The 20644-nt window shown below is 44.6% G+C and overlaps 1 protein-coding gene across 2 annotated transcripts in view; it reads right to left on the bottom strand.

The window, feature by feature from the left end:
* Positions 1 to 15148, bottom strand: part of AHNAK2 (AHNAK nucleoprotein 2) — a 67203-nt gene extending 52055 nt beyond the window's left edge. Inside the window, exon 1 of one of the 2 annotated variants that reach the window (XM_075029695.1) lies at positions 15056 to 15148. In XM_075029695.1, coding sequence (XP_074885796.1) covers positions 15056 to 15131 — 76 coding nt within the window. In that variant the 5' untranslated portion in view covers positions 15132 to 15148. Of the gene's footprint in view, positions 1 to 830; positions 973 to 15055 lie in introns of those variants that run through there. The other variant, XM_075029696.1, reaches the window with a different exon arrangement.
* Between the last annotated feature and the right edge of the window lie 5496 nt (positions 15149 to 20644).

The raw sequence follows: 20644 nt of genomic DNA, 5'->3' as shown, positions 1-20644 counted from the left end.
TACAGAGATCCTAGTGCCAAGTCAGTATATTGTGATATATATGTTGCAAATGGTATCTATTGAGATATAATACCCACACAAATAGAATTCCTTCTGCGTAGAATCACAGATACTATAAAAGTCCAAACATATCTATGGGGCAAACAAATAACAGAAAACTCATATTCATCAGAAACCAACTTCACTGTAAGTAAATCGCAGCTTGCACCTTGCAATTCATTGCAACAACCGGGACTGGCTCTTTGTACTACAAAAGAAAGTTTCACTATCTTTGAGATCGTACGGTGGGTTAAGTATACAGACAGAGGAAGTAAGAAAAACAACGTGCATGATCTGGAATAGAGATTACTGAATGGAGGGGTGTGTATAGGACTGAGAACCAACATCCCTCTGAAAGCTTTGGGAGGCTTAGTGCACAAGCTTGAAACCCCTGCATTAAAAATGTGGATCAGAAACTTTTTAGCAGGCTGAACTCGTTCGTTCACCCCTGATCTCACTTCTTCCCATACACAAGAAAGAGACAAAGCTTTACGCCAGGTGGGATGCACCTTGGCTGACGTTCTGGCCATACTTTTCCCCGGCGGTATCGCTTAACGCACATCATCTTCAGGTTTCGCTTATCAAGTACAGCAGCTGGCGACATTATGTCTTTATAAACAGAATGTCCAGTTTCTGTATCAAAGGACGCAAAACACACACGCCCACATCTCTTTGCAATTTTAAAAGTCCATCATCTACTGCAAACTTGTGCAATCTGCATCAGAGATTAAAAAGAAAGAAAGAAAGAGAGAGAAAGAGGAGGGTTTGGATTTTTTTTTAAAAGAACTTACCAAAAATAACTGAAGTTCTCTAAAGTTGCCCTGAAGTTGAAATAGCCCAGAACACCAGTGCAGAGCCTGCCTTAAACTCTCTCTCTTTCTCACTCCCCCTCTCTCTCCAGCAATTGGAAGGAGGGCTGTGCAGAAATTCAGCAAACAATTTTCCTTCTATGTCGACCGGGGCGTTCCTCTACGGGCAGAAAGGGGATGGCTAAGCCTGGGTGAGGCTTGTTGCTATCCCCAAGCCAAAGAGCGCTGTCGCAGATTACACAGCCTGTGAAATCCAATCCCTTTCTCTACTAAGGCAACAGCTGTACGGCTTCAGCTCAGGCGGGAGCAGCGGAGAGACCCCGGGCTTGTTGCTGCTCAGGCTTTCCATGCTGGGGGACGTGGAGGAACGGGGATACACGGGTTTCCGTAAGCTCCGTCTCTTCTCCCAGCTTACTGCCTACAGCTACAGGCACGAGCGTACACAGGGTGGAGATACGGGGCAATTTCCTCAGGACCGAAAGTATATGGGATGTGGGCGCCCGCACAAAACAAACATCTCTTTTCCTGAAATTCATTCCCAGCCTTGCTTCAGGACATAAGTGGGTAATTAACATTATACGTATTAGCAAATTCTCATGCAGGCATGCACACACAAGAGGATGCGGTCTGTCACAACAGCGTGGTTCAAACGGGTTTCAAGGCTGTTCTAGTGTCCTCTCCAAGTTCATTTTTCCTTTTCATTTTTAGTCAGCAGCTTAATTTTTTCTGAAAAAACCCTCAAATGCTGAGCTGACAGACCTTACACCAAATGAAGCGTTATCATGGCTTGCAGCGTGGGAGTGCCAGTGTGCTTAGTGCTGCCTTTGCAGTGTGTCCTGATACTAACACATGAAGAAAGCCGCTTAGTGCCAGCAGAAATGAATTTATTAAAATTCCCAGCCCCTCCTCTCACCTGTTTCTGTTTCTCTACCCCCTGCAAAGGAAAGATTTGTAATACAGCTGATTCCTCCCTTTCTGAGGAACTCCACTGATCCTCTGATTCCTCCACCCTGAAGCTTTAAAAAAAAAAAATCACAGCAACAGATTTCAGTCTGGGCTTCCTTGTTTCACAGAAGTATTTGGCCATTCGTTTGCACACTGTCAAATAGGTGTGAGGTGAGAGAGGGTGCAAAATGCAAACAACACATAAGCAGCTCTGGGAGTGTCCTGCAGTCCCTCCGACTGCTTTGCCAACACACCAGAGCAGGATGTGAACAGGTAAAAAACACACCAGCCAAAGGAAAACCCCTGTGTTTACAGAGCAGCCTCATTTCATGTTGGGGCAGATGTTGTGCTGGGGATTTTTATGCTGTTGGCTCTGAATATGTTTCAGTACCTGCAATTCTATAGATGTCGGATTTCTGGACCCAAGGTTAGAATGGGTGCACAAGGTTTCTACAGAGGGCATGTGGAAATCTGACAGTGAAAACCAAGTGTATAGCTCTGTTTCCATCCTGTGCGGATATTTAACACAGGCATTTTGTGAAAGCTGGGTCCTAACAGAACAATAGTACTTATATTAAAGCAAATTCTGTAATGACTGTTGTGTGAGTAATGTAGACTATTATATCTAATTATACGTTATATTTTAATTATATAAGATCACGTATATAGTTTAATTTAGAAATACTATGTGTAATTTTATCTAATTAATATACAGTTTGTCTAAATATGAACTAATTAACTCCTCATAAAATGTGTCTTTTTATTATATGATTATATTGTGTGTATATATATAAAATATATAATATATAATGTTTGATTAGATTATCTACTATATATATAATTATATATAATTAATATAAATATTATGTGAAGCACTATGCAGTTCATATGCAACCTCTATCTTGTGAGTGTGGCATCCGTATCAAGAAAGAAAAAATGCGTTGGCTGTAGCCAGTGCAGGGAAGTATGGTAGCAAAGGAGGGAGACGAGGTGGTGGGACTGCATCAGCACAGGGGATGTGAGACTCTTCAAGGTGAGACATTTCAAGCAAGACCTGCCACAGCTGCCTCAAGGATGGGGGTGACCAGAAGCAATAGAGGCCTCCTGAGGTGTGGTCAGCAGCAGGAAAATAAACCGTGATGACTGGGAAAGGGAACACCACCTCTCTAATAGCTAGTTTTTGGCTTGCTCTGCTGCCGTCCCTATTTCTGTGCTCAGTCCTTGGGACTATACCGAGGTCCAGCCTTTCTGAACCATCTTTCAACATCATCCTGGCAAACAACATATATTTTTAGAAACAGACATGCAAAACAAGAAGCCCAACCCGACACTGTGGTTGGATGCAGAGACAGCTCGTTTGGATGCAGAAAATTGGCTCCTACCTCCAGAGCCAGCGGTGCAAGGAGCAGCACTTCAGCAGGGCACAGACCGTGGTGTAACAGCAGCAGCGTGCTCGATCCCCATTCAATGCTTTATTTCAGCTGTCTTTGCTGAATATATCGATGGGCGTTGTTTCGATCTTTTAAGAATTTTTAAAGCCCACATGAGACAAAACCCTGGCTAAGTCAAGAGAAGCCAACTGTTTTTCCATAAACCTGGAAGAAATGACTATATTCTTTTTCAAGGTATTGGGAAATCTATGTTCATTGTCACCGGTTTTGTTCCAGTTTCATCTTGGAACTGAACGTGTAAGCCCTAACGCCTGAGCAGTGCCCTGCTGCTGTAACTCCAGCGAATGCAACTCCTATGTTGGAGTGTTATCCCCACATAACTTCAAGCCTAAAATCTTCCCTCTTGTCAGCCACTGTGGTGGAGTTCTATGATTATCAAATTATTTTAACATTATTTGAATGACATGAATGCATAATGCTCGCTTCACTTTTTTTAAAGTATTTATCAAGTCAACTGCTTGTCTACCAAGCTATTAAAAAAATACGACCAAGCTGATAATTTCCAATTCTCCAAATGATTCCAGCACAACAGAGATGACTTATTCAGTGGCCATACTCCAAATACCCTTTCTGTTTACTTTTCTTGATAGACGTCTAAATATTAAAAGAGAAATTCTGAATTATGCTGAGGCAATATTGAAAGTTCCTCTCTGCTCTTATTGCCTTGCCAGGGAGCACCATTGTATCTCACATTTCTCCATCCCACCTCTAACCTCATTTCCCAACTCCCTATATTACAACTTTGTTTTCTTTACTCAGTTCACAGGTAAGGCTGAGAACACACAATCAAATGACACAAGCTTTCTTTTATTAGTGTTATTCACACCCTGACCTGTGAATGGACTGATGTTAGGCCTGCTCATAAGGGTGTGCTGCTTTACTAGTAACTAAGAAATGAGACGAAAAACAACGGGAATTTTCTTGTGTTTTCTTTGGTCCAAAGAAGAGAGACAAAACGTTCACTGCGATTATAGTAATGCATGCTCTGAAACAGAAATTCCTGTAGGCTACTGTGGAGGATGCAAGGGTGATCTTTTCTGTTCTTTTTCCTTTTTAGCAATTATGAATCTTTAGACATTTTGGGGAAAAATATGAGGCCACAAACTTCTGCATGTAGACAAGACTCCATAGCAGAGAAGACCAGCTACAGGAGTGAACTTGTCAGCACAATTCAGAAAGGAGCTAAAAAAAATTGAAGACCCCAGCTTAAAGAGAAATGGTTTGCCAAGAGAAGGGCCCACAGAGGAGAGAAAAAGCAAGGGAAAGCAGAGATCAGTGTGAACAGAAGATTTAGAGGAATAGATGGAACTGAATGTTGGACTAGCAACGAGAGGAATTAATAGATGGCTGTGGAGGGATCTGGCCACCAACTCTCAGATCAAGCCCAGAGAAAGATAAATATAACATTAATCACCAATTTACAGACATCTCCTATGCTTTGTCTCCCATGACTCCACATTTTGGTAAGATATGGAAATGTATATATTTATATATTTTGCAATCATTTAGTTTGAACTAAAAAGGTATGTCAGCCAGCCACACAAACTTCTTCTGAATTTCTTCTCTTTTGCAATACAGAAGCCATTAATTTGATTGATTTGCTTCAACATTTTTTTGCATAGAACTCTTCCAGATGCAGGTAGGCATATAACCTCATAAACAGAGAGAGAGCCAGGTATGGAAATGAGGTTTCATCACTGCCTCTTTTAAGAAGCCTCAGTGTTGGACTCAAAGACCTCATTCTGAAGTTAGTCGATTCAGATTAATTCTCCCCCAAAAAAGTGAATGGGTGTCATTCATGTATCTTGTAACCTAACTGGAGTCTGTCGTCCAAATAGATTAGTCTTGTGTTCTTTATAATGTTTTCATCTGAGAATTTACTCAAAAGAGGCTCCAGTGTCTACCTGCTCTTGGTAGGTTCTACTAACACTACCCACATGCTGCACTGACAGCAAGCTGCAACGGCTAGTATTTCATGTAGTAACAGGTTTCTCCTTTGTGAAGATAAACAAATGTCAACTCCACAGTATCCAGGGGTGGAATAGTAAAAGCCAAACTCAAGGGAAAATAGCCCAAACAAACCCAGTGAAGAGTTGTGTGTTTTCAGAAAGTCAAATATTCTCTTCCAGGATTCCTAAATACATATTTTTTTTCACTTTAGTGGTTAATATTCTTGCTGATGAAAAAAAAAAGGAAGCTAAAAATGCTGATCCGCAACCAGCATAAATAAAAACCCCCACCAACAACAGAGAAAGCATTATTTAGAAATTAAACAAAATGAGACATTTCCAAGACCAATCCTTTCACTAACAGGAGGACAAGAAAAAGGAAACTAATTCACTCTGGACAGTTTCTTTCACTTTGTCCTAGGGCATATGCTCCATCTCCCTTTGTCCCCCCCATGCATTTCCACTGGCCCTGACAGTGCTGGCATTGACCTTCTGCAGCCAAAATAGCCCGGACAGAACGAGCCAGAAAAAAGGAGCCAACCAGACCAAGGGGCAATGCAGCCATGGCCACAGACCTGGGGGAAAACTGCTATAATTAGCAAGGCCCATACAGGAATTGCAGAAAACCATGGTCCTCGTGGAGTTGCTGCCTTCCTGCCCCATCAGCTGCGTATTAGCTCATTCCGAGCAGAGCGGAGCAGAGCCATCGCCTGCAGAACAGCTCGCACACCCTGGCCTGAAGGTCACCTAACCAGCATCCTCCTCCTCTGCCGGCGGAGATCCATCTCCAGACTGTGTGCTGTGGAGGGCTTTAATTAAAAGTTAATATTTACTCCATGTTCCCCCCAACCATCTCATTCCCTTCTCTCTGCTGTTTTTAACTCCCTGCTCAACTGGAGTTCAGAGCTGGCTGACCCTAGACCTTTATTATTTTACCATTTCAAAACCTATGGCATTGGATAGAAAACAGAACCAGGCTACTCCCTGAAAAGTGAGTATTAGTGACAAATAGCCAACACCATGAGAGCAAAAGCATCTTTTCAAGCTGGAAAAGATAGGTGTTAATTACCCATGAATAACCTGATTGTACTAGGTAGTAATGCTCAAATTTCTGAAAAATTAACTATTTGAACCAAATTATTTCTCTTTCTGCAATGTCATTATGCTGCCTTAAGTCCTTTTCTTGCCACAGTTTTGGTACTTCTAGTTATCACCAAGATGGTAAATTTTCTTCAGTTTGGAAATCCAGGAAAAACAACCCTAAAGCCTGCCAAACTGCAAATACAATGTTCACAAGCTCTGTATTTTCAAGTGACTGCCTACTGACTTGGATTTTTCTGAAGAGAACAGTACTTTTAAGAATCTTTGTCGGACATTTGCTGTATTTGATCGAGACACTTTTTTCCTATCAAATTGAAAGTTAAAGGATGTTGCCACTGATGTTTCTAGATCTCATCTAAAAAGCTGATAAAAGGCAAGTATAAACATTTCATGTAGTAGCTCAGAAGCCATTGGAAAAAGCAAAAGTTTTCAGTTGTTATAACAAAGCACATTTCGGTTGCTTCACTATGATTTTTTTTGGCTCTTTTCCTTTTTCCCACTCACTGTATGGAGGGGTATAAACGCTTGCTTTTTTGTGGGGGCTTGTATGATCAGGGCTTATAACAAAGTCTATTTCCAGCTGTGGAAATGATTCTCAGTGAACCCTCCCTTGTTTTTTTTTTTTTCCCAAAGCCTTAAAACCCATTCTTAAACAAAAATCTTAAAATAAAAAAAGTACTGGCAGATGATCTCACTATGTGCCCTGGGGTTTCCATGGCATTTAGTGAACTACCAGCGATTAGCACATTTGTTGAAGCGGAGCAGATAAAGGAATAACTGGGAACTGCACTGAAATAATCCCTTTCCTCTGGCTCCGGGGTCCCGGTGAAACCTGTCCTCGGTAGTAGAAGGGGTATAAATATTCACCTGGGGACCTGGCTGTACCCAGGCAGTCTCGCTCAGGAAAGGGCTGTTTGCCAGCAGTGGCTCTGGGCACAGGAGCACATTTCTTACAATTACTTCTTTCTGAGGCTGCTTTAACCCAGGCCCTTGCACGCATCTTGCATACCACCTGTTATTGGATTACTTGCGGCCAATATTGGCCCCTGCTCCGTGGGCAGGAGCTGGCAGATGCTGCCGTCGAGCACAAGCAAGAAGCCCAGGTGAACGGGAAAAACAGGAGGGACCCCCTGAAGCTGGGAACACGCAAACACCAGCTCCTGTCTTGCCAATAAAATAAACTGTCTCCCTCCAGATCATGAACGATCACCCTGGTTTTGCCCTCCCATGGCAGGGGATTAAACGAGGGTATTTCACGCACACAGGGGTTTGCTGTGTGCCCCTGGCTGGCACACACCACCGTGGAAAAACAAGGCCAGTGCTGCTGCTGCTGTGCCCGTGACTCGGTGTGCATCTTCAGGGCGTGTGGGCTGGGACAGAGAAAGGACTCAGCAGATGACAATGGGGCTCACTGTTTGCCATCCAGGTCAGCAACACAGCAGGGCTTATTTCTTAATGAAGTGAGTCACTTGATCAGTATCAAGTATCTGCTAATTCGAGTGATGGGGTGGATCCAAATGTTAGAGGACCTTGTTTTAAATATACCATTCACCGCTCTGGACTGGCTTGCGCTGTGTAAACAACATCCCTGAGAGATGAAAATACATTTGGTTAATTCCGTCTGGGGCCGTGGTCTCCTGCTTCCTTACAGAGCTGAGACTGATTTTCCAATGACACGTAATTCACCTCAAAGCCCTACATCCCATTACACATAAGCCTTCCCTTGGAAAGGGAAAAGCCAGAAGTACAGGGTAAATAAAAATCAGATAATCTGCATAGTTATCTGATTTCTGCACTTCAGTTTGCTCGGCTGAACTGGCTCGCTGGTGCCCCAGAAAGGAAGCCTGTGGGAAACAGCAGCCAAGAGGGAGTAAGAAAAAGACTGCTCCTTCCACAACGTGCTTGTGGTGCAACGTTGGCTTCATCCTGTGCAGTTCTCAGCATCCTCAAACTTGCAATGAAATCTCGGGGCATTAAGGTGCACCTTAGCATCTCGTTGCTTTGTAGATTCAGGCCTTTTCATCCCCTGTTTTTTGTCCCTAAAATCAGCTGGAGTTTTGCCTTCGACTTTAATGGGAGCAAGGCTGAGCCCTTTAATGCTTCATTCCTGACTTTCTCCATCTAAACAGGGCGGGGGGGAACAACAGGAACTGACCTCAGTCAGGGGTGAGAAATACTTCATGTTGCCTTTCAGGAGGCCAGTGCCAGAGAAGAGTAAAATATTACTGATGGTTAGTACAGAAGCTGCCCGACTCCTCAATACACATCCAGAAACTGAATCTAAACTGTATTTGATGCTACTGACAGAGAAAATCAGCTTGATCACTATGAATAGGATTTCTTCAGGTTCCGGTGAAGTACTTGGTAGCAAGGTAGCATTTGTGTGCAAAGTAGAGGGAAGGAAGGAGCCCTGGTACCAGTGACATATTGAAAAAAAAAGACTTTCCTCACCACTGCGCTAATGTCTTTGAGTTCAGCTGCCAACTGCTCGGTTGAACGAACAAACCCAATGCCTAATAATTAATTCCTCCTAATTTGTTAATGATGCTAATGGTAAACAAAGTTTCTGTTCAGTCTTGCAGAGTACACGGTGCTATGTTGGTTCTGGCTGCATTTGCCCATAGATAGGAATCAATGAAACAAGAGCAAATAACTCACATTTTTTAAGAGGAGACATTATATATACTGTGGAGTTTTGACAGCAGAAGTGCTCTTCAGTTTCTGATGCAATCTCTGTGAACACAGGCTGAGAAGAAAGTCTGCAGAGCCCGAAATGGCTGGGGGGTCAGGAGCAGAGAAGAGCGCTTTCTCTGGGAGCACAGCAAACTGAACACTGTCAGCAGTGAGTCCTATTCTTCCATAATCTGTTATCTCACATGAGTGCTTGTGTTTTCAGTCTTTCTTTGCTTGTGAAGAAAGAAAAACTAATTTTCCTTTTCTTAAAAAAGGCAGTTTTGGAAGTATTTGGGGAATAGGAGGAGAACTGAATTTTAAAGATTTTTTCCACAATGTTCATTAAAGTATTTGGAAAGCTAAATCAAGAAGTAATGATAGTTTAGCTTTTTCTTTATCTTTTTTTCAAATAGGAAGTTACCAAAAATTATGTTATTAATTAAAAGAATCCCAAGTACCACCTAGATTGACCAGTGAAAAAATACAACAGCAAAAAAGAAGGCAGAGGGGATGTAGCTTTGCTGTTTTCTACCTCATGCTTGGTCAGCTTAGTTATATGTTAGCTTTGTTTAAACACCTTTCTTTTTTTAAAAAAAAAGGGAAAAAGTGTCCTTAAAAGTTGCTTATTTAATAAGTATGCCTATGAATAATTGGGCAAGACAGAAGTTACCGGGGAATTTTTTAAACGTAGTTTTTAGCTGCTGCTAAGTTCTTGCTCAAGCACCTAAAATGGATGCCTGTAGTGCTCCTTATGGCATCACTCAGGCGATCCTTCCTGCTCACACGGTCCTGAGCTCCCTCCGAGCCCCACTGGCAGGTGCAGGATCCTGCATGGACCAGACCCGCCTGCTGCATCCCTGTGTTTCTGAGTAATATTAGTGACTCGGGCAGCAAACACATGTGACAGCTCACAAGCAGCTCTGCAAAGGCTTCCCATTTCACACTACACAGACACATGATTCATCACCTTCTGCTGACTGCATCCTATGTATAGCATGATTCAGTTAAGCAGCACCAGCACTACAGGTTTCCAAACTCAAAACCCTGGCTGCAGGAAAGTATTCCTTTTCCAAATACTCAACATATACATGACAGAGGAAAAGGTGTGATAAGGAAATAGAAGAGCAGAACTGCAATTAGCATCTGTCACATGCTGTTAGTCCTTATTGAAGGTCTTTGGATGCGTGAAGAGAAGCACGTTACCCTTAAAGCATTAACCATGAAAGACAAGGATGCTGAATGTGCCAGTACCCAGTACAGGTCCTGCAGTGCCACGGGGAAAGAGCACGGGCTCAGTCCTCGGGGCTGCCCCTGCGCAGCGACCCACTGGAGTCATCACAGCTACATGTTGCAGCCCCTAATGCAACAGAATAAAGTTCGATTACACAGCCTTATTTAGTTGGACTTGAAGAACGTTTACCCAGGCATTTATTTACAGCAATAGAAGGGCTCAGCGTGTCTTACGATAAACTACTGCCTGAAGCCCATTTCCATCTGTAATTGTTAGCGCAGCTGATGATTGTCCCTGGGTTAAAGGAATCGCTCGTTATTCTGGGTTGCACTTCGTGACTCAGCTCCTGAGAGCTATTTCGAGTGGCAGAGGAGAGAAGCTGCCAGGCTGGCATCCCTTTCTGTTTTCTTTGTGCAAATAGGATGTGGCTTTGCACGACAGGCGTTCGTGCTCTGCGAACTGTCTGAAGGGATTACATGGACTGAAGCCATAATCGTATGCTCTGATATTGTTGATGTATTATAAATGGTCCATTATTCATCTGCATGAAGAAAGCCAGAGGAATGGAAAATTAAAATGTGAAACTAGCGAGCACAAAAAACGAGCAAGCGATTCATGCTGTGTGGAAAATGGGCCTCGACTGGGCGTAGGGTTGTAGTTCTGTAGAAATAAGTACAACTACAGGGGGTAATAATTTAGCTTATTAACAACAATATTTTTCTTTCAGTCCTGAAAAATGCATGCGCAAAAATGGCACGTGCACCCTGGGTGAGACTTTGTTCACCAGATCTGTTTCCCCAGGTGCCTTTCAGCTCTCGCTGGCGGCGGAGGGAGGTGCAATTGTGTTCTACCCCTGTGAACGTGGGGATAAGATGGCAGAGCAGATTTTGCCTAGCACGTAAACACAACAACATAACAACAATTAACCAGATTTGATCTGTCTCGTGTTCCCTCCTCCTCTCATCTTCAGTTACACTGAGTTCAGAGGGTTTCTCCTTCACTCTCTTTTTTGAGCCCTTCTCATTGGCAGCGTTCAGTAAGAAACATGAATGTCACCACCTTGCCTCCTGCTGAGCTGCAGGAGGGAGCTGGAGGGACTGAGCACCTCACATTGGGTGCTCAGTGTTTCCAGCGTGATCTCCTCAAACACAAGCTTTCTGCTTCCCTTGCTTTCAGCATTTTCAAGACTAATTCTGGAAACACATCTGTAATGCTGTGGCCTAGGACTATTCTTTCCCTGGTTTAGACTATTTCTATAGCCCATTTTGCCAAGGAACCACAGCAGAAAGGCTGAAGATTGTCTTTCCTGAGTATCCTCTCACTCCTTGCTGAAAAGGTTCTCTCATCCCTCTGCTGAACAGCAAAATTTCAACAGGGAAAAGCAAATGAAACATGGTTTATATTCAGATATAGAATTCTCACTCAGAGAAATGGATTTTTTTCTCTGGGGAAAATAATGGATGTCCTCTCCTGGATTTTGAGCTTTATTCCTTCCTTAAAGATTCTTCAGCAAGAAATGAAGGACCCGTTAACCATCCCCATTTCCAAACTGGTCATGCACCACAGAAAATCAGAAGCCCTTCGAGGCAATGGGAAGTCCCCAAGCAATAACCTGAAACTTTAAAACTGGCAAAGGAATGGAGTGAAACATCCCAAATGCACAATTAGTCAGTTTTATTATCATATCATGTGTGGTCTCTGTGAAAATCTAGCCACATCTCACAAACTCCGAGACCATCAAAAAGATGTTGTGTGTGCAAACCCCATAATAAAGTTATTAGAAAACCATAAGGAGCTTTCTAATGTGAGTCATGCTATCCAGGAAGAGATGAGACAGGGCAGTCAATTCACTTTTAAACAGCAGCGTGAGCCTAGTGCAAAATCAGCAAATCCAGACGACCATGGATACTGCAGACAAGTTCGAACAATGTTTTATTTACAGCCTCACAAATGCCTAAATCTCAACCAAGCTGCAAATCTAACTCCCTGCACTGATTTGGAGGAAGGAGGGAGAGTGAGGATGCCAGCAAGAGCTTTGAAGATTTATTTGCACCCTGTAGCACCCACCTAACTTTACAGTAAACTTGGAGAGAGGAGGACCAAGGGTTGTGAGGCAGAGAGGCAAGGGCATGGATGAATTGGTCCTGGGTAACTGCATGGCAGAGAAGCCTTAGTGAGATCTTAAAAGACAGCTTGGAAAAGAGATTCATTTCAGGTACAGCATTAATATTTCATTTTCTTAGTTTACACTTTTTTAAACTGGGGGAGCTTTTGACTTTTAAGAAGGGAACAAGTTATAACAGAGCAGCACTGCAGAACAGTCCTTGGGGTGCCTACGAACCAGAACAGGTTTGGGAATCAGCAGCTCAAGGTCATCATCCAGTGATCTGCAAAAAGGAAAAAGTCATCCTACCAGATTTCACCTAGAGCCTTACCAGCAAGACCGCCTATGAATTTTAAGAAACAGTCACTTTATGAAGACCAGACTGACCAGGCAATAGGCAGAGCAGGAGAACAGGCCAGAGCCAGGATGGTGAGACCGTTGGGTATGTGTCCTGAAAAAGCCAACATGAGACAGACAGGAGCCTGAAGCGGTCCTTCCTTCCCAACCACTGCAAGATTTTCTTAGCTACCTGACTTAGTTCAGTGGCCCTGTTTGTTCCGCCTTAAAACTTCCCTGTTTCTGGACAAAACATGTCCCTGCTGAGTACATCCATCTCTTGGGGCAGGAGGGGTTGGCAGCATATCAGCCCCTGCTTGGGACCAATCCCACAGATTGTAGAGCTGGAGAGAGGACACAGCAGACAAGAACTATGGCAAACATTACTGCAATACCTGCTGGAGGGATTAGGCTCAGATACAGGTTGGACCTAGTCAAGGCTTGGCCAAGGAGAGCACATCTTCACCTAGACTGAGCAAGGAGCCTGGTGGAAACCTCCTGACTTCTTTGAGACAGATACCAGCAGTGCAGAAGAAGCTGGAATTTATTGTGTGGAGCAAGGAGGAAGGGAGTCTTGGAGAGATGAGTCTGGTGGGAAACAGTCTGCTCAGGTGTGTAGCTAGGATTTGCCCCTCATGCTTTTTTCTGCCCATCACAACTGCATTTCACAAATCCTCTAGCACTGAAGTTCATAGGGAAGAGCCTAGAGGAAGACTTTGAGCATGTATTAATAGTAATGTAGAAACTGGACAGTAAGATTTCTCTAGCCAACGTGTCTCTAGTGATGGCCAGAGAACACAATTCCCATTTTAGACCCCAAATGCTCACAGCAAAAGTTAACAAAGACTAACATACAGAAGACCCACAGCTGGAAATTTCAAAACTATTGTTATTCCCCTGGAAAGCTTGGAAATCTCTGGCAGCTCAGCAAATAATTTTCAATCATGAAAGATTTAAGCTTTTAAGTGGCACTTTGCCAGCAGAAAGAAAGGTGGTGCACATCAAAAATACTGTTTTTAATTTTGACTGCACCTGTTGACCCTGACCTGGTAGCAGATGAAACAAGTTAAATGTTTCATAATGCATAAATAGTGCACCGCTCCACGCAGGATGGACTCAGGACTTCCCATAGCATGATGCACTGAAAGTCTGCCCTTTCTTCTATACCTACTGGCAGCTAACAAGGCAACTTAAAGCTGATTTCAAAGCCACTGCTCCTTCCTGGGGGTTCCACAGCCTTTGTATCCTTTTGTCTTTAATTTCAATGAGTGCCATTCTGTATTTAATCTGAAAATAGGAATATCCCCCAAGTTTAGGCATGTCCATGAATCTGCACATCTCATCAGTGCTCACAGGCAATGAAGGACAAGAACAGTTGGTAGAAATAAGGTTGTAGTTACAGGCTTTTGCACCAAGTCACACCTTCCCCCTTAACCTCTAGTCTGAGAAATCTGTGCATGCTCTGAGTCTGGAGGGGTGTCAGACAGTGTTTACTCAGAGCCAGCGTGGGTAGATGCCTGGTTTAGGTCTTTTCCATGATCCTTTCAAATATCCATACAAGATAGAGCAGCAAGAATTACTAGAAAATTGACACCCTCAAGCAAAGACAGACTTTTATTCTGAAAAAACTACTTAAATCCAATCTGCTGCTGTGTAACGTATATGCCAAAGGGACAAAATATGGTGTAAAATAAAATCTCAACAAGCTGAGATCCAGCTTACATATTTGGCCTGTTTAATCCAAGGATGAAAATAATTACACAAAGTCAGTCTAAGCAATCCCAGAAGGATTTGAACATATGAAATATAGTCATTGCGAGAAGCGGAAGGAAGGGAGAGCTACACCAGTTTCAGTTCCCCTTGGCTTTCTTAGACTCGTGTGTGAATTTGGCCCAGAAAACTGTCTGGCATTGGGGATGGTGATCATTCATCCCTTCTATTTGCACAAGAATGTGGGAAGGGCTTAGAAAAAGCTCCTCTTCTCCCATCTGGGGGCCTGGGTGGGTGCCAGTTAAGTTCAATGATTCATAACCATTTCAAGAAGCTCCTTGCCACTCTCTATTTTGCAGGCGTTTGTAAAGAAAGCAAATGTACACGTAGATTGCTCTGTCAGAACAGGGGGTACCCTACTTTACTGTGTTTGTCACGACAGCAGTACCAGGAGAAGGGAAATAAAACCCGTTTATCACCTTAGCACACATCCAGCAAGATTTTCAAACCTCAGCAGCCGGGGAAAAGAGAGAGAAGAGACCTAACGCACAGGTAGAAGCTCTTGATGTGGTATGTGATCAGAGAAGCAAGAAGCTGCACCTTCCCGAGGGCACCAGCCACCTCTCCTCCCGCACGTCTGCGGCAGCGACGGCAAGGCAGCACGAGGCGAGGCAACAAGAGCTGCGCTGCAAGAAGTAAGCTCCTACCTGGAAGCCGTGAGCAGGTCTCGGTCTCCTGGCTGACAGCTGTCCCCACCGTGATGGATGAGGTGCTTTGGGTCATTCATGGGCCCAGGTCCCAGGGTGGGGCGGATGGGGCGGTTTCGGCTCCAAACCCCGCCTCGCATCATGTGAGCCCTTCACGGCTAGGTCTTCCCAAAGGCAACTCCCTTCACCCATGTTTCTGTAAGCCTTCATGAGCTTCTCTGTGTGTTGAGCAGCAAATTGCAACCAGTCTGCCTTGCCTTTGAATGCTGGCCAAGACTTTGTTTGTTTTCTCTTCTGTTTCAAACGTTCTTTGTCTTTCTGGCTCAGTTAATTAGCTACAATACTCAGTTTCTCCAGTTTTTAAGTGCTGCCCAAATAATAGCTGATCAGATGTAAAGAGACTTTAAAGCCTAGGCTGTAGCTATGCTGAAAAATGAAGGTGCTGCTCTGCCTATAGCAGATTCATCCAGCTGATGCACATAACAACATCAGAGAAGAGATGGTGGCTTGGGGTTAATGACCATAATAAGGTTCGTGCCTTGGTTTCTACAGTGCTGTGTGGCGAAAACTACCACAACTTTGCTCCCAGTCCTGGCACGGGTCACTGAATTAAGGTAATAGTGAGGTAACTAATAACACCTGCAGTTGCAGGAGGGATGGCTGGGGCATAGAGGATGACACTAAAAAACCTCACTGGCTGCAAGGGAACATCTCCAGGGGGTCCTCAGCAGCTAGAAAGGGTGGGAAGCCTGAGAAAGAGGCACCTGGGGAATGGGAGGACCTGCTCTGAGATCTCTGAGGAGATGAGGTGAGAAGAGAGACAGAAAGGCCATGCATACCCAAGAAGATCAGGAGGAAAAGTGGCCTCAGGTGTTTGCAGCAGTTCTCTCAGATGGATCCTCAAACTGTGTTTTAGAGGTTTGTCTGAGCTGGACTAATCTTACAACCCCATGATGTTGCTTATATTTATCTATCACAAGGCGGTCTGTCCAGGGGTTAAAACTGCAGTTTTCAGCCATGTGGCAGGCTGTTGTAATCCATCTCTATTACATAACCCAGCAAACATTTTGCTAAAGTTCAGTTAAACTGCAAGATTGATGGTGGTGAGGAGCATATTCTCCTTTATGAATTTTTCCCTTTTGGAAATCAGGATAGTGGCACACCAATGGCAGCTTTTCCCCTGCTTGACTAATTCAGTGGCCAAGCAAAGGCACTGCGCTCCCCCTCATAGCAGTCATGCTCTGCTTATTGAGGAAAAGGTTATCGTTTCTCCTTTCCCTACTCACTCCTGCTGTGGCACAGGACAGAGATCAGAGTGTAAGAGACAAACGTGGCACAAGTCAAGCAAAGAACTAGAAACAGGGTAGGGAGGAGATAAATTATCCTTAGACCGAATTAGGTGGAGCCCAACTATTCTTGTGCTGTTTTGCTAAGGTCACTCCGGATTAAGAGAGAACACAAAGGGGAAGGGAGGGAGGGAGGCAAGAAAAGTCTTGTTATTTAGCTTCTCCCTGAGAGTGTTTATAGGTTGCTTGACATATTTCATGATCATTCATGGCAAAGCTTTCCTAAGCTGTTTCCTTCCTCCTCCCTTTAATGCTGCTGCTGCCTTTCTGGTGATGCAGGATCTGTGTGGCTCTCCAAGTCTCATATTTTCTCCTGCTCCTCCTCATCCAAGTAGGGACTGGAACCCAACCCTGCTTCTCCCTTCTCATCAGGTTGCTGGCCCTTCTCTGTAATGTAGAGAACAGCTGTTGAAGGCTCAGAAACTCTGACTGCTGGGCCAGATCACCAATTGCTCTATACTTCACAACCGCTTGAGATCCGCTCCTTCACACTTTGCTGCTGAGACTCGCCTTTTTCATCTTTTTCCATACCTTCTGTTTTAATCCTTCTTGTTTTCCTAATCATTGCTTTAACCCCCATTTACTAAAGCTTTTTGTGGTCCAACTACCTCTTCCAGTTACGCTAGTGTGAATCCAGAGTAAATCTGCTGGTGTAGTTGGGTTTATAAGATACGAGATGACTGCACGTTCCATCAGCTAGAGCCAAAACCAATGTCACCATCGTCAGCATCTTTCTCGCTGTTGTTCCCAATATCAAAGAGAGACTGTAGTCTGGGAATAGGTGATACTAATCATCAGACTTGGATTTAAGTTGCATAATTTGCCTACTTCAACCTTCTCCAGATGCTTTTCAGCCATTAATTAAATATAGGAGCCCAATAAAGACAAGGGTAATCATTTTCAGGGTGAGGCACCAATAAGGCAGCAATGTTCTCAAAGGCACATACCAAGGGTCCAGCCTGGCTTTGCGGTGAAATCCCCATTGATTTTATTACCTCACAGTCAGCAATAGGAGTCAACAGAAGAGTCCCCATCTCTTGTCCCTATCCTACCAGAACATTGATCCCACTGGAAAAAATGGGTGCCACAGAAGTGCTGAGTCTTCCATGGCATGGTTGTATCAAATTTGAGGTTAGTGGAAGAATCCTTTCTTGTTGTTTTATTAAATAGAGGCAGAGGGAACTTGGATATGAATGTCTGGGAGAAACCACCCCATATAGCATTGGTTTCACTGGGGGCTATCCCATTTCTTCTTCCAGCTCATGGCAGCAGGCTTCCCAGTCCCTAGGGAGTCTGGGGTGGTTTTACCCCTTTCACGCTACTGCTGAGTCCCAAAGGGATTTACTGCTGTTGATCATCAGTCCAAGCTGAGCACTGCTTTGGTACTGCCAGACCTCAAAAACAAAAGCGTGGGGAACCTGATCTGTTCTGTATTCGTCCACATTCACAGCACCTCTCCTGAACAACATGTGATGCGACAGTAGCTTAAAGCATTCTGCTTCGTGCTGTGTGTCGTGAACTTTAAAGATAATAGAGAGCAAGTCTGGAAAAATTCCCAGATTATGCAGTTCATCTACCTTCTCTGCCCTAAGAAAAAGGTGAAGGTGATAGGGCTATTTCCTCTTCTTTTCTTGTTGCACAGGTGTGCATCATGTTCTAACACTGGGCTAATCTGCTGGTCCATCCCAGCTGTGTGTTTCATTACAAAAAGTTTGTGTTGAGGTGAGAGGGAAAGCCCTGTGGCAGTGAAGGACACATTAAACAGTTTTGCTTCTTATGTATTCTATGAATGCAGCATTAAATGCAGGTAAAAGAGTGCCTGCTATAGTTTACAGTTAATTTACCAGCATAAATTTACTAATATTTCTCCCACAGTCATTTTAACAACTGGACAGATTTTTTTCAGCCTGTTCTGACAGAGGAACTCACACTGATAGAAATCTAATGGTGCAATTGTACTAAAGAAAACCCTGCAAGGCCAGCCAGGACTAATTACTTTAACCTCAGACCTGGCTGCTATCCCCACGGCAAGGCTCTGTGCGGGCACATGGGCTAGCAGGAACAAACTAATGGAGAAACAGGAATGAAAGGTTACACTTGTGCAACCCTTATGGCCCCAAAGATACTTCGACACAAAATGAAGCTGTTACACCAGTAAGTTTTGGTACATAGATACTACTATTTAGTAGCAGTAGCTACTAGTAGTAAGCGCATAGGGTTAAGCCTAAAAAAATCAGGATCCTGTGGGCATTTTCAAACTCATCTGTGTCTCCTAACTGAATATACTTGTGTAATTGTCTGTGTTGACATAAAGGCAGGGATGTATCCTTGAGAGATGGCTATTCCTTTGGTGTTTGATAGATTGGTGCCCTTCATTTCCTAGGATGAACGGGCTCTAGCATGGGCTGGCCAAGGTGGAGGAAGCTCCCTCGTGCAGAAGACCAGCTCCACGTGCCTTTTCTTTGACAGGAATACTGGCCCTAGTTGCTCCTCATTATCCCCTCCCCTGCACCTCCTCACTGCCACATCATCCCCAAAGGTGCGCTCGACGTCAGACCAGGGGGAAAAGAACCCTCCTGCAACCTCACTGCCAACCCAAAACCCACAGGGATATCCCACTGCTAAATAACGCAGCCCCGAGCACCCCAGGGATTCAGGTTACCCGTGGCGGCTGCGCTGGCAGACGCTACAGGAAAGACGGACCGGGGACGGGATCGTGACTGGGACAGGGCTGCGCGGAGCCGTGCTCCCGGGAAACGCAGGGTCCGTCCGCGTGGGACACCGGCACTGGGTGACCGTGTGTGCTGCAGGCTCAGATCCAGGCTTATTTTGCTCCTCTGTACGGACGAGCCCAGCCTGGCTGTTTGTTTGACTGTTTGTCTTGGCAGCGAGTCCCCACATCGAACCGGGGGTGTCATTTATCTCTGGCAGCAGCAGCCCTCATCAGAGCGAGTAGCAACAGCAGCAGCCCCGGAGGCCCTCGCTGGCGGGGGCTCTCACTGGCCTTTGCTTTGCATTCCTCCACCTCTCGCACAGAAACAAGGGCCCTGGAAAAGAGGCTGGAGCAGCCAGAGTGCCTTGGACAGAAACAGATGGTGCACAAACTGCTGGGCAAATGCATCACAAGTGCAAATGGCTAAGGGACAAGCGCTCTACCAAAGCTGACTTGAGATCTCTATTAGTTCTTCCTCCTCCTTGAAGTTTTGCAATGCAGCAGTAAAGAAAAATCAACGTTTTTCAGCTGGTTTTGGTTTGCTCCTAGGGTATGTCCCTTCCTCACATGAATCAGAAGCTGTGGCAAACACAATGTGCTATGCCTCTAACGGGTACATACCATCCTCGTGTCTTGCAGTTAGACGGAGAACAGCAATCCGCTTTATTGCACAGTGGATGGACAAAGAAAGCCTTGTTGCCTGCGGGACTCTGTCACGCTGATGTTTCTTTTCCACTTGGTGCTCATATGTCACCAAAGGGCCCGTGCGTACCCATTGGAAATAGAAGTGTGAAACTAATAACCAAAAATAAAAACTCTGGAGGCAAGGAGATGACTCTGGAGGGAGGGAGAACAGAGAGAAGCCAGAGGGATGCAATTTACTGAGCCTGATTCACGGTGCTGGCAGGGAGCTCTCTGCCAGAGCAGATGAATCAGATTCCCTTTCAGTCTGTGCTGGCACCACAGTTATTTTGGTGTCACCATGGGCAGGACGAGCGTATGTTTGGGAAGCATTGCTGGACAGACAGCGAGTGTCTGCTGAAACTGAAACGGCTTGTGTCATTTTAACATCATACTCCCTGAAAGAAGTAAAGAGAGGGAAAATGAAATATGCTGGCATGTCAGGTCAGAGCCTCCCCTGAGAGTCGGGGAGGGTGTTCCTCACCCGAGCTGGGAGTCTGGCTCCTACAGGTTTTGTTTATCTCTGTCTTGTAATGGGGCTGGAGTAGACACTGTTGCAACTCGTAGACAAACATCTTGAGAAAATATTTCTAAGAAAAAATGCAGCTCAGCTGGCATTTCGTTTTGGATCCTCAAAATCTGTGGGACATGTTCCGCAGCTCGTAAGACAGAATGGACACCCAGCCCTAGTCACGCCTTTGGCATCACAGATAAGAACAGAGGAGAAGGGATACCACCGTGCTTTTAGCGTTTTTTGGATGTCCCAGCTTGCAATGGAGTCCTGCCCAGGGACTTTCGCTGCTCTGGCTGATCTCAGGAACCCACTTTTGTGCTGTTCTCACACAGCAC

This window comes from Buteo buteo, chromosome 6 (genome assembly GCF_964188355.1).
Source record: "Buteo buteo chromosome 6, bButBut1.hap1.1, whole genome shotgun sequence".
Lineage (NCBI taxonomy): Eukaryota > Metazoa > Chordata > Aves > Accipitriformes > Accipitridae > Buteo > Buteo buteo.
This window is presented reverse-complemented; position numbering and strand designations above follow the sequence as displayed.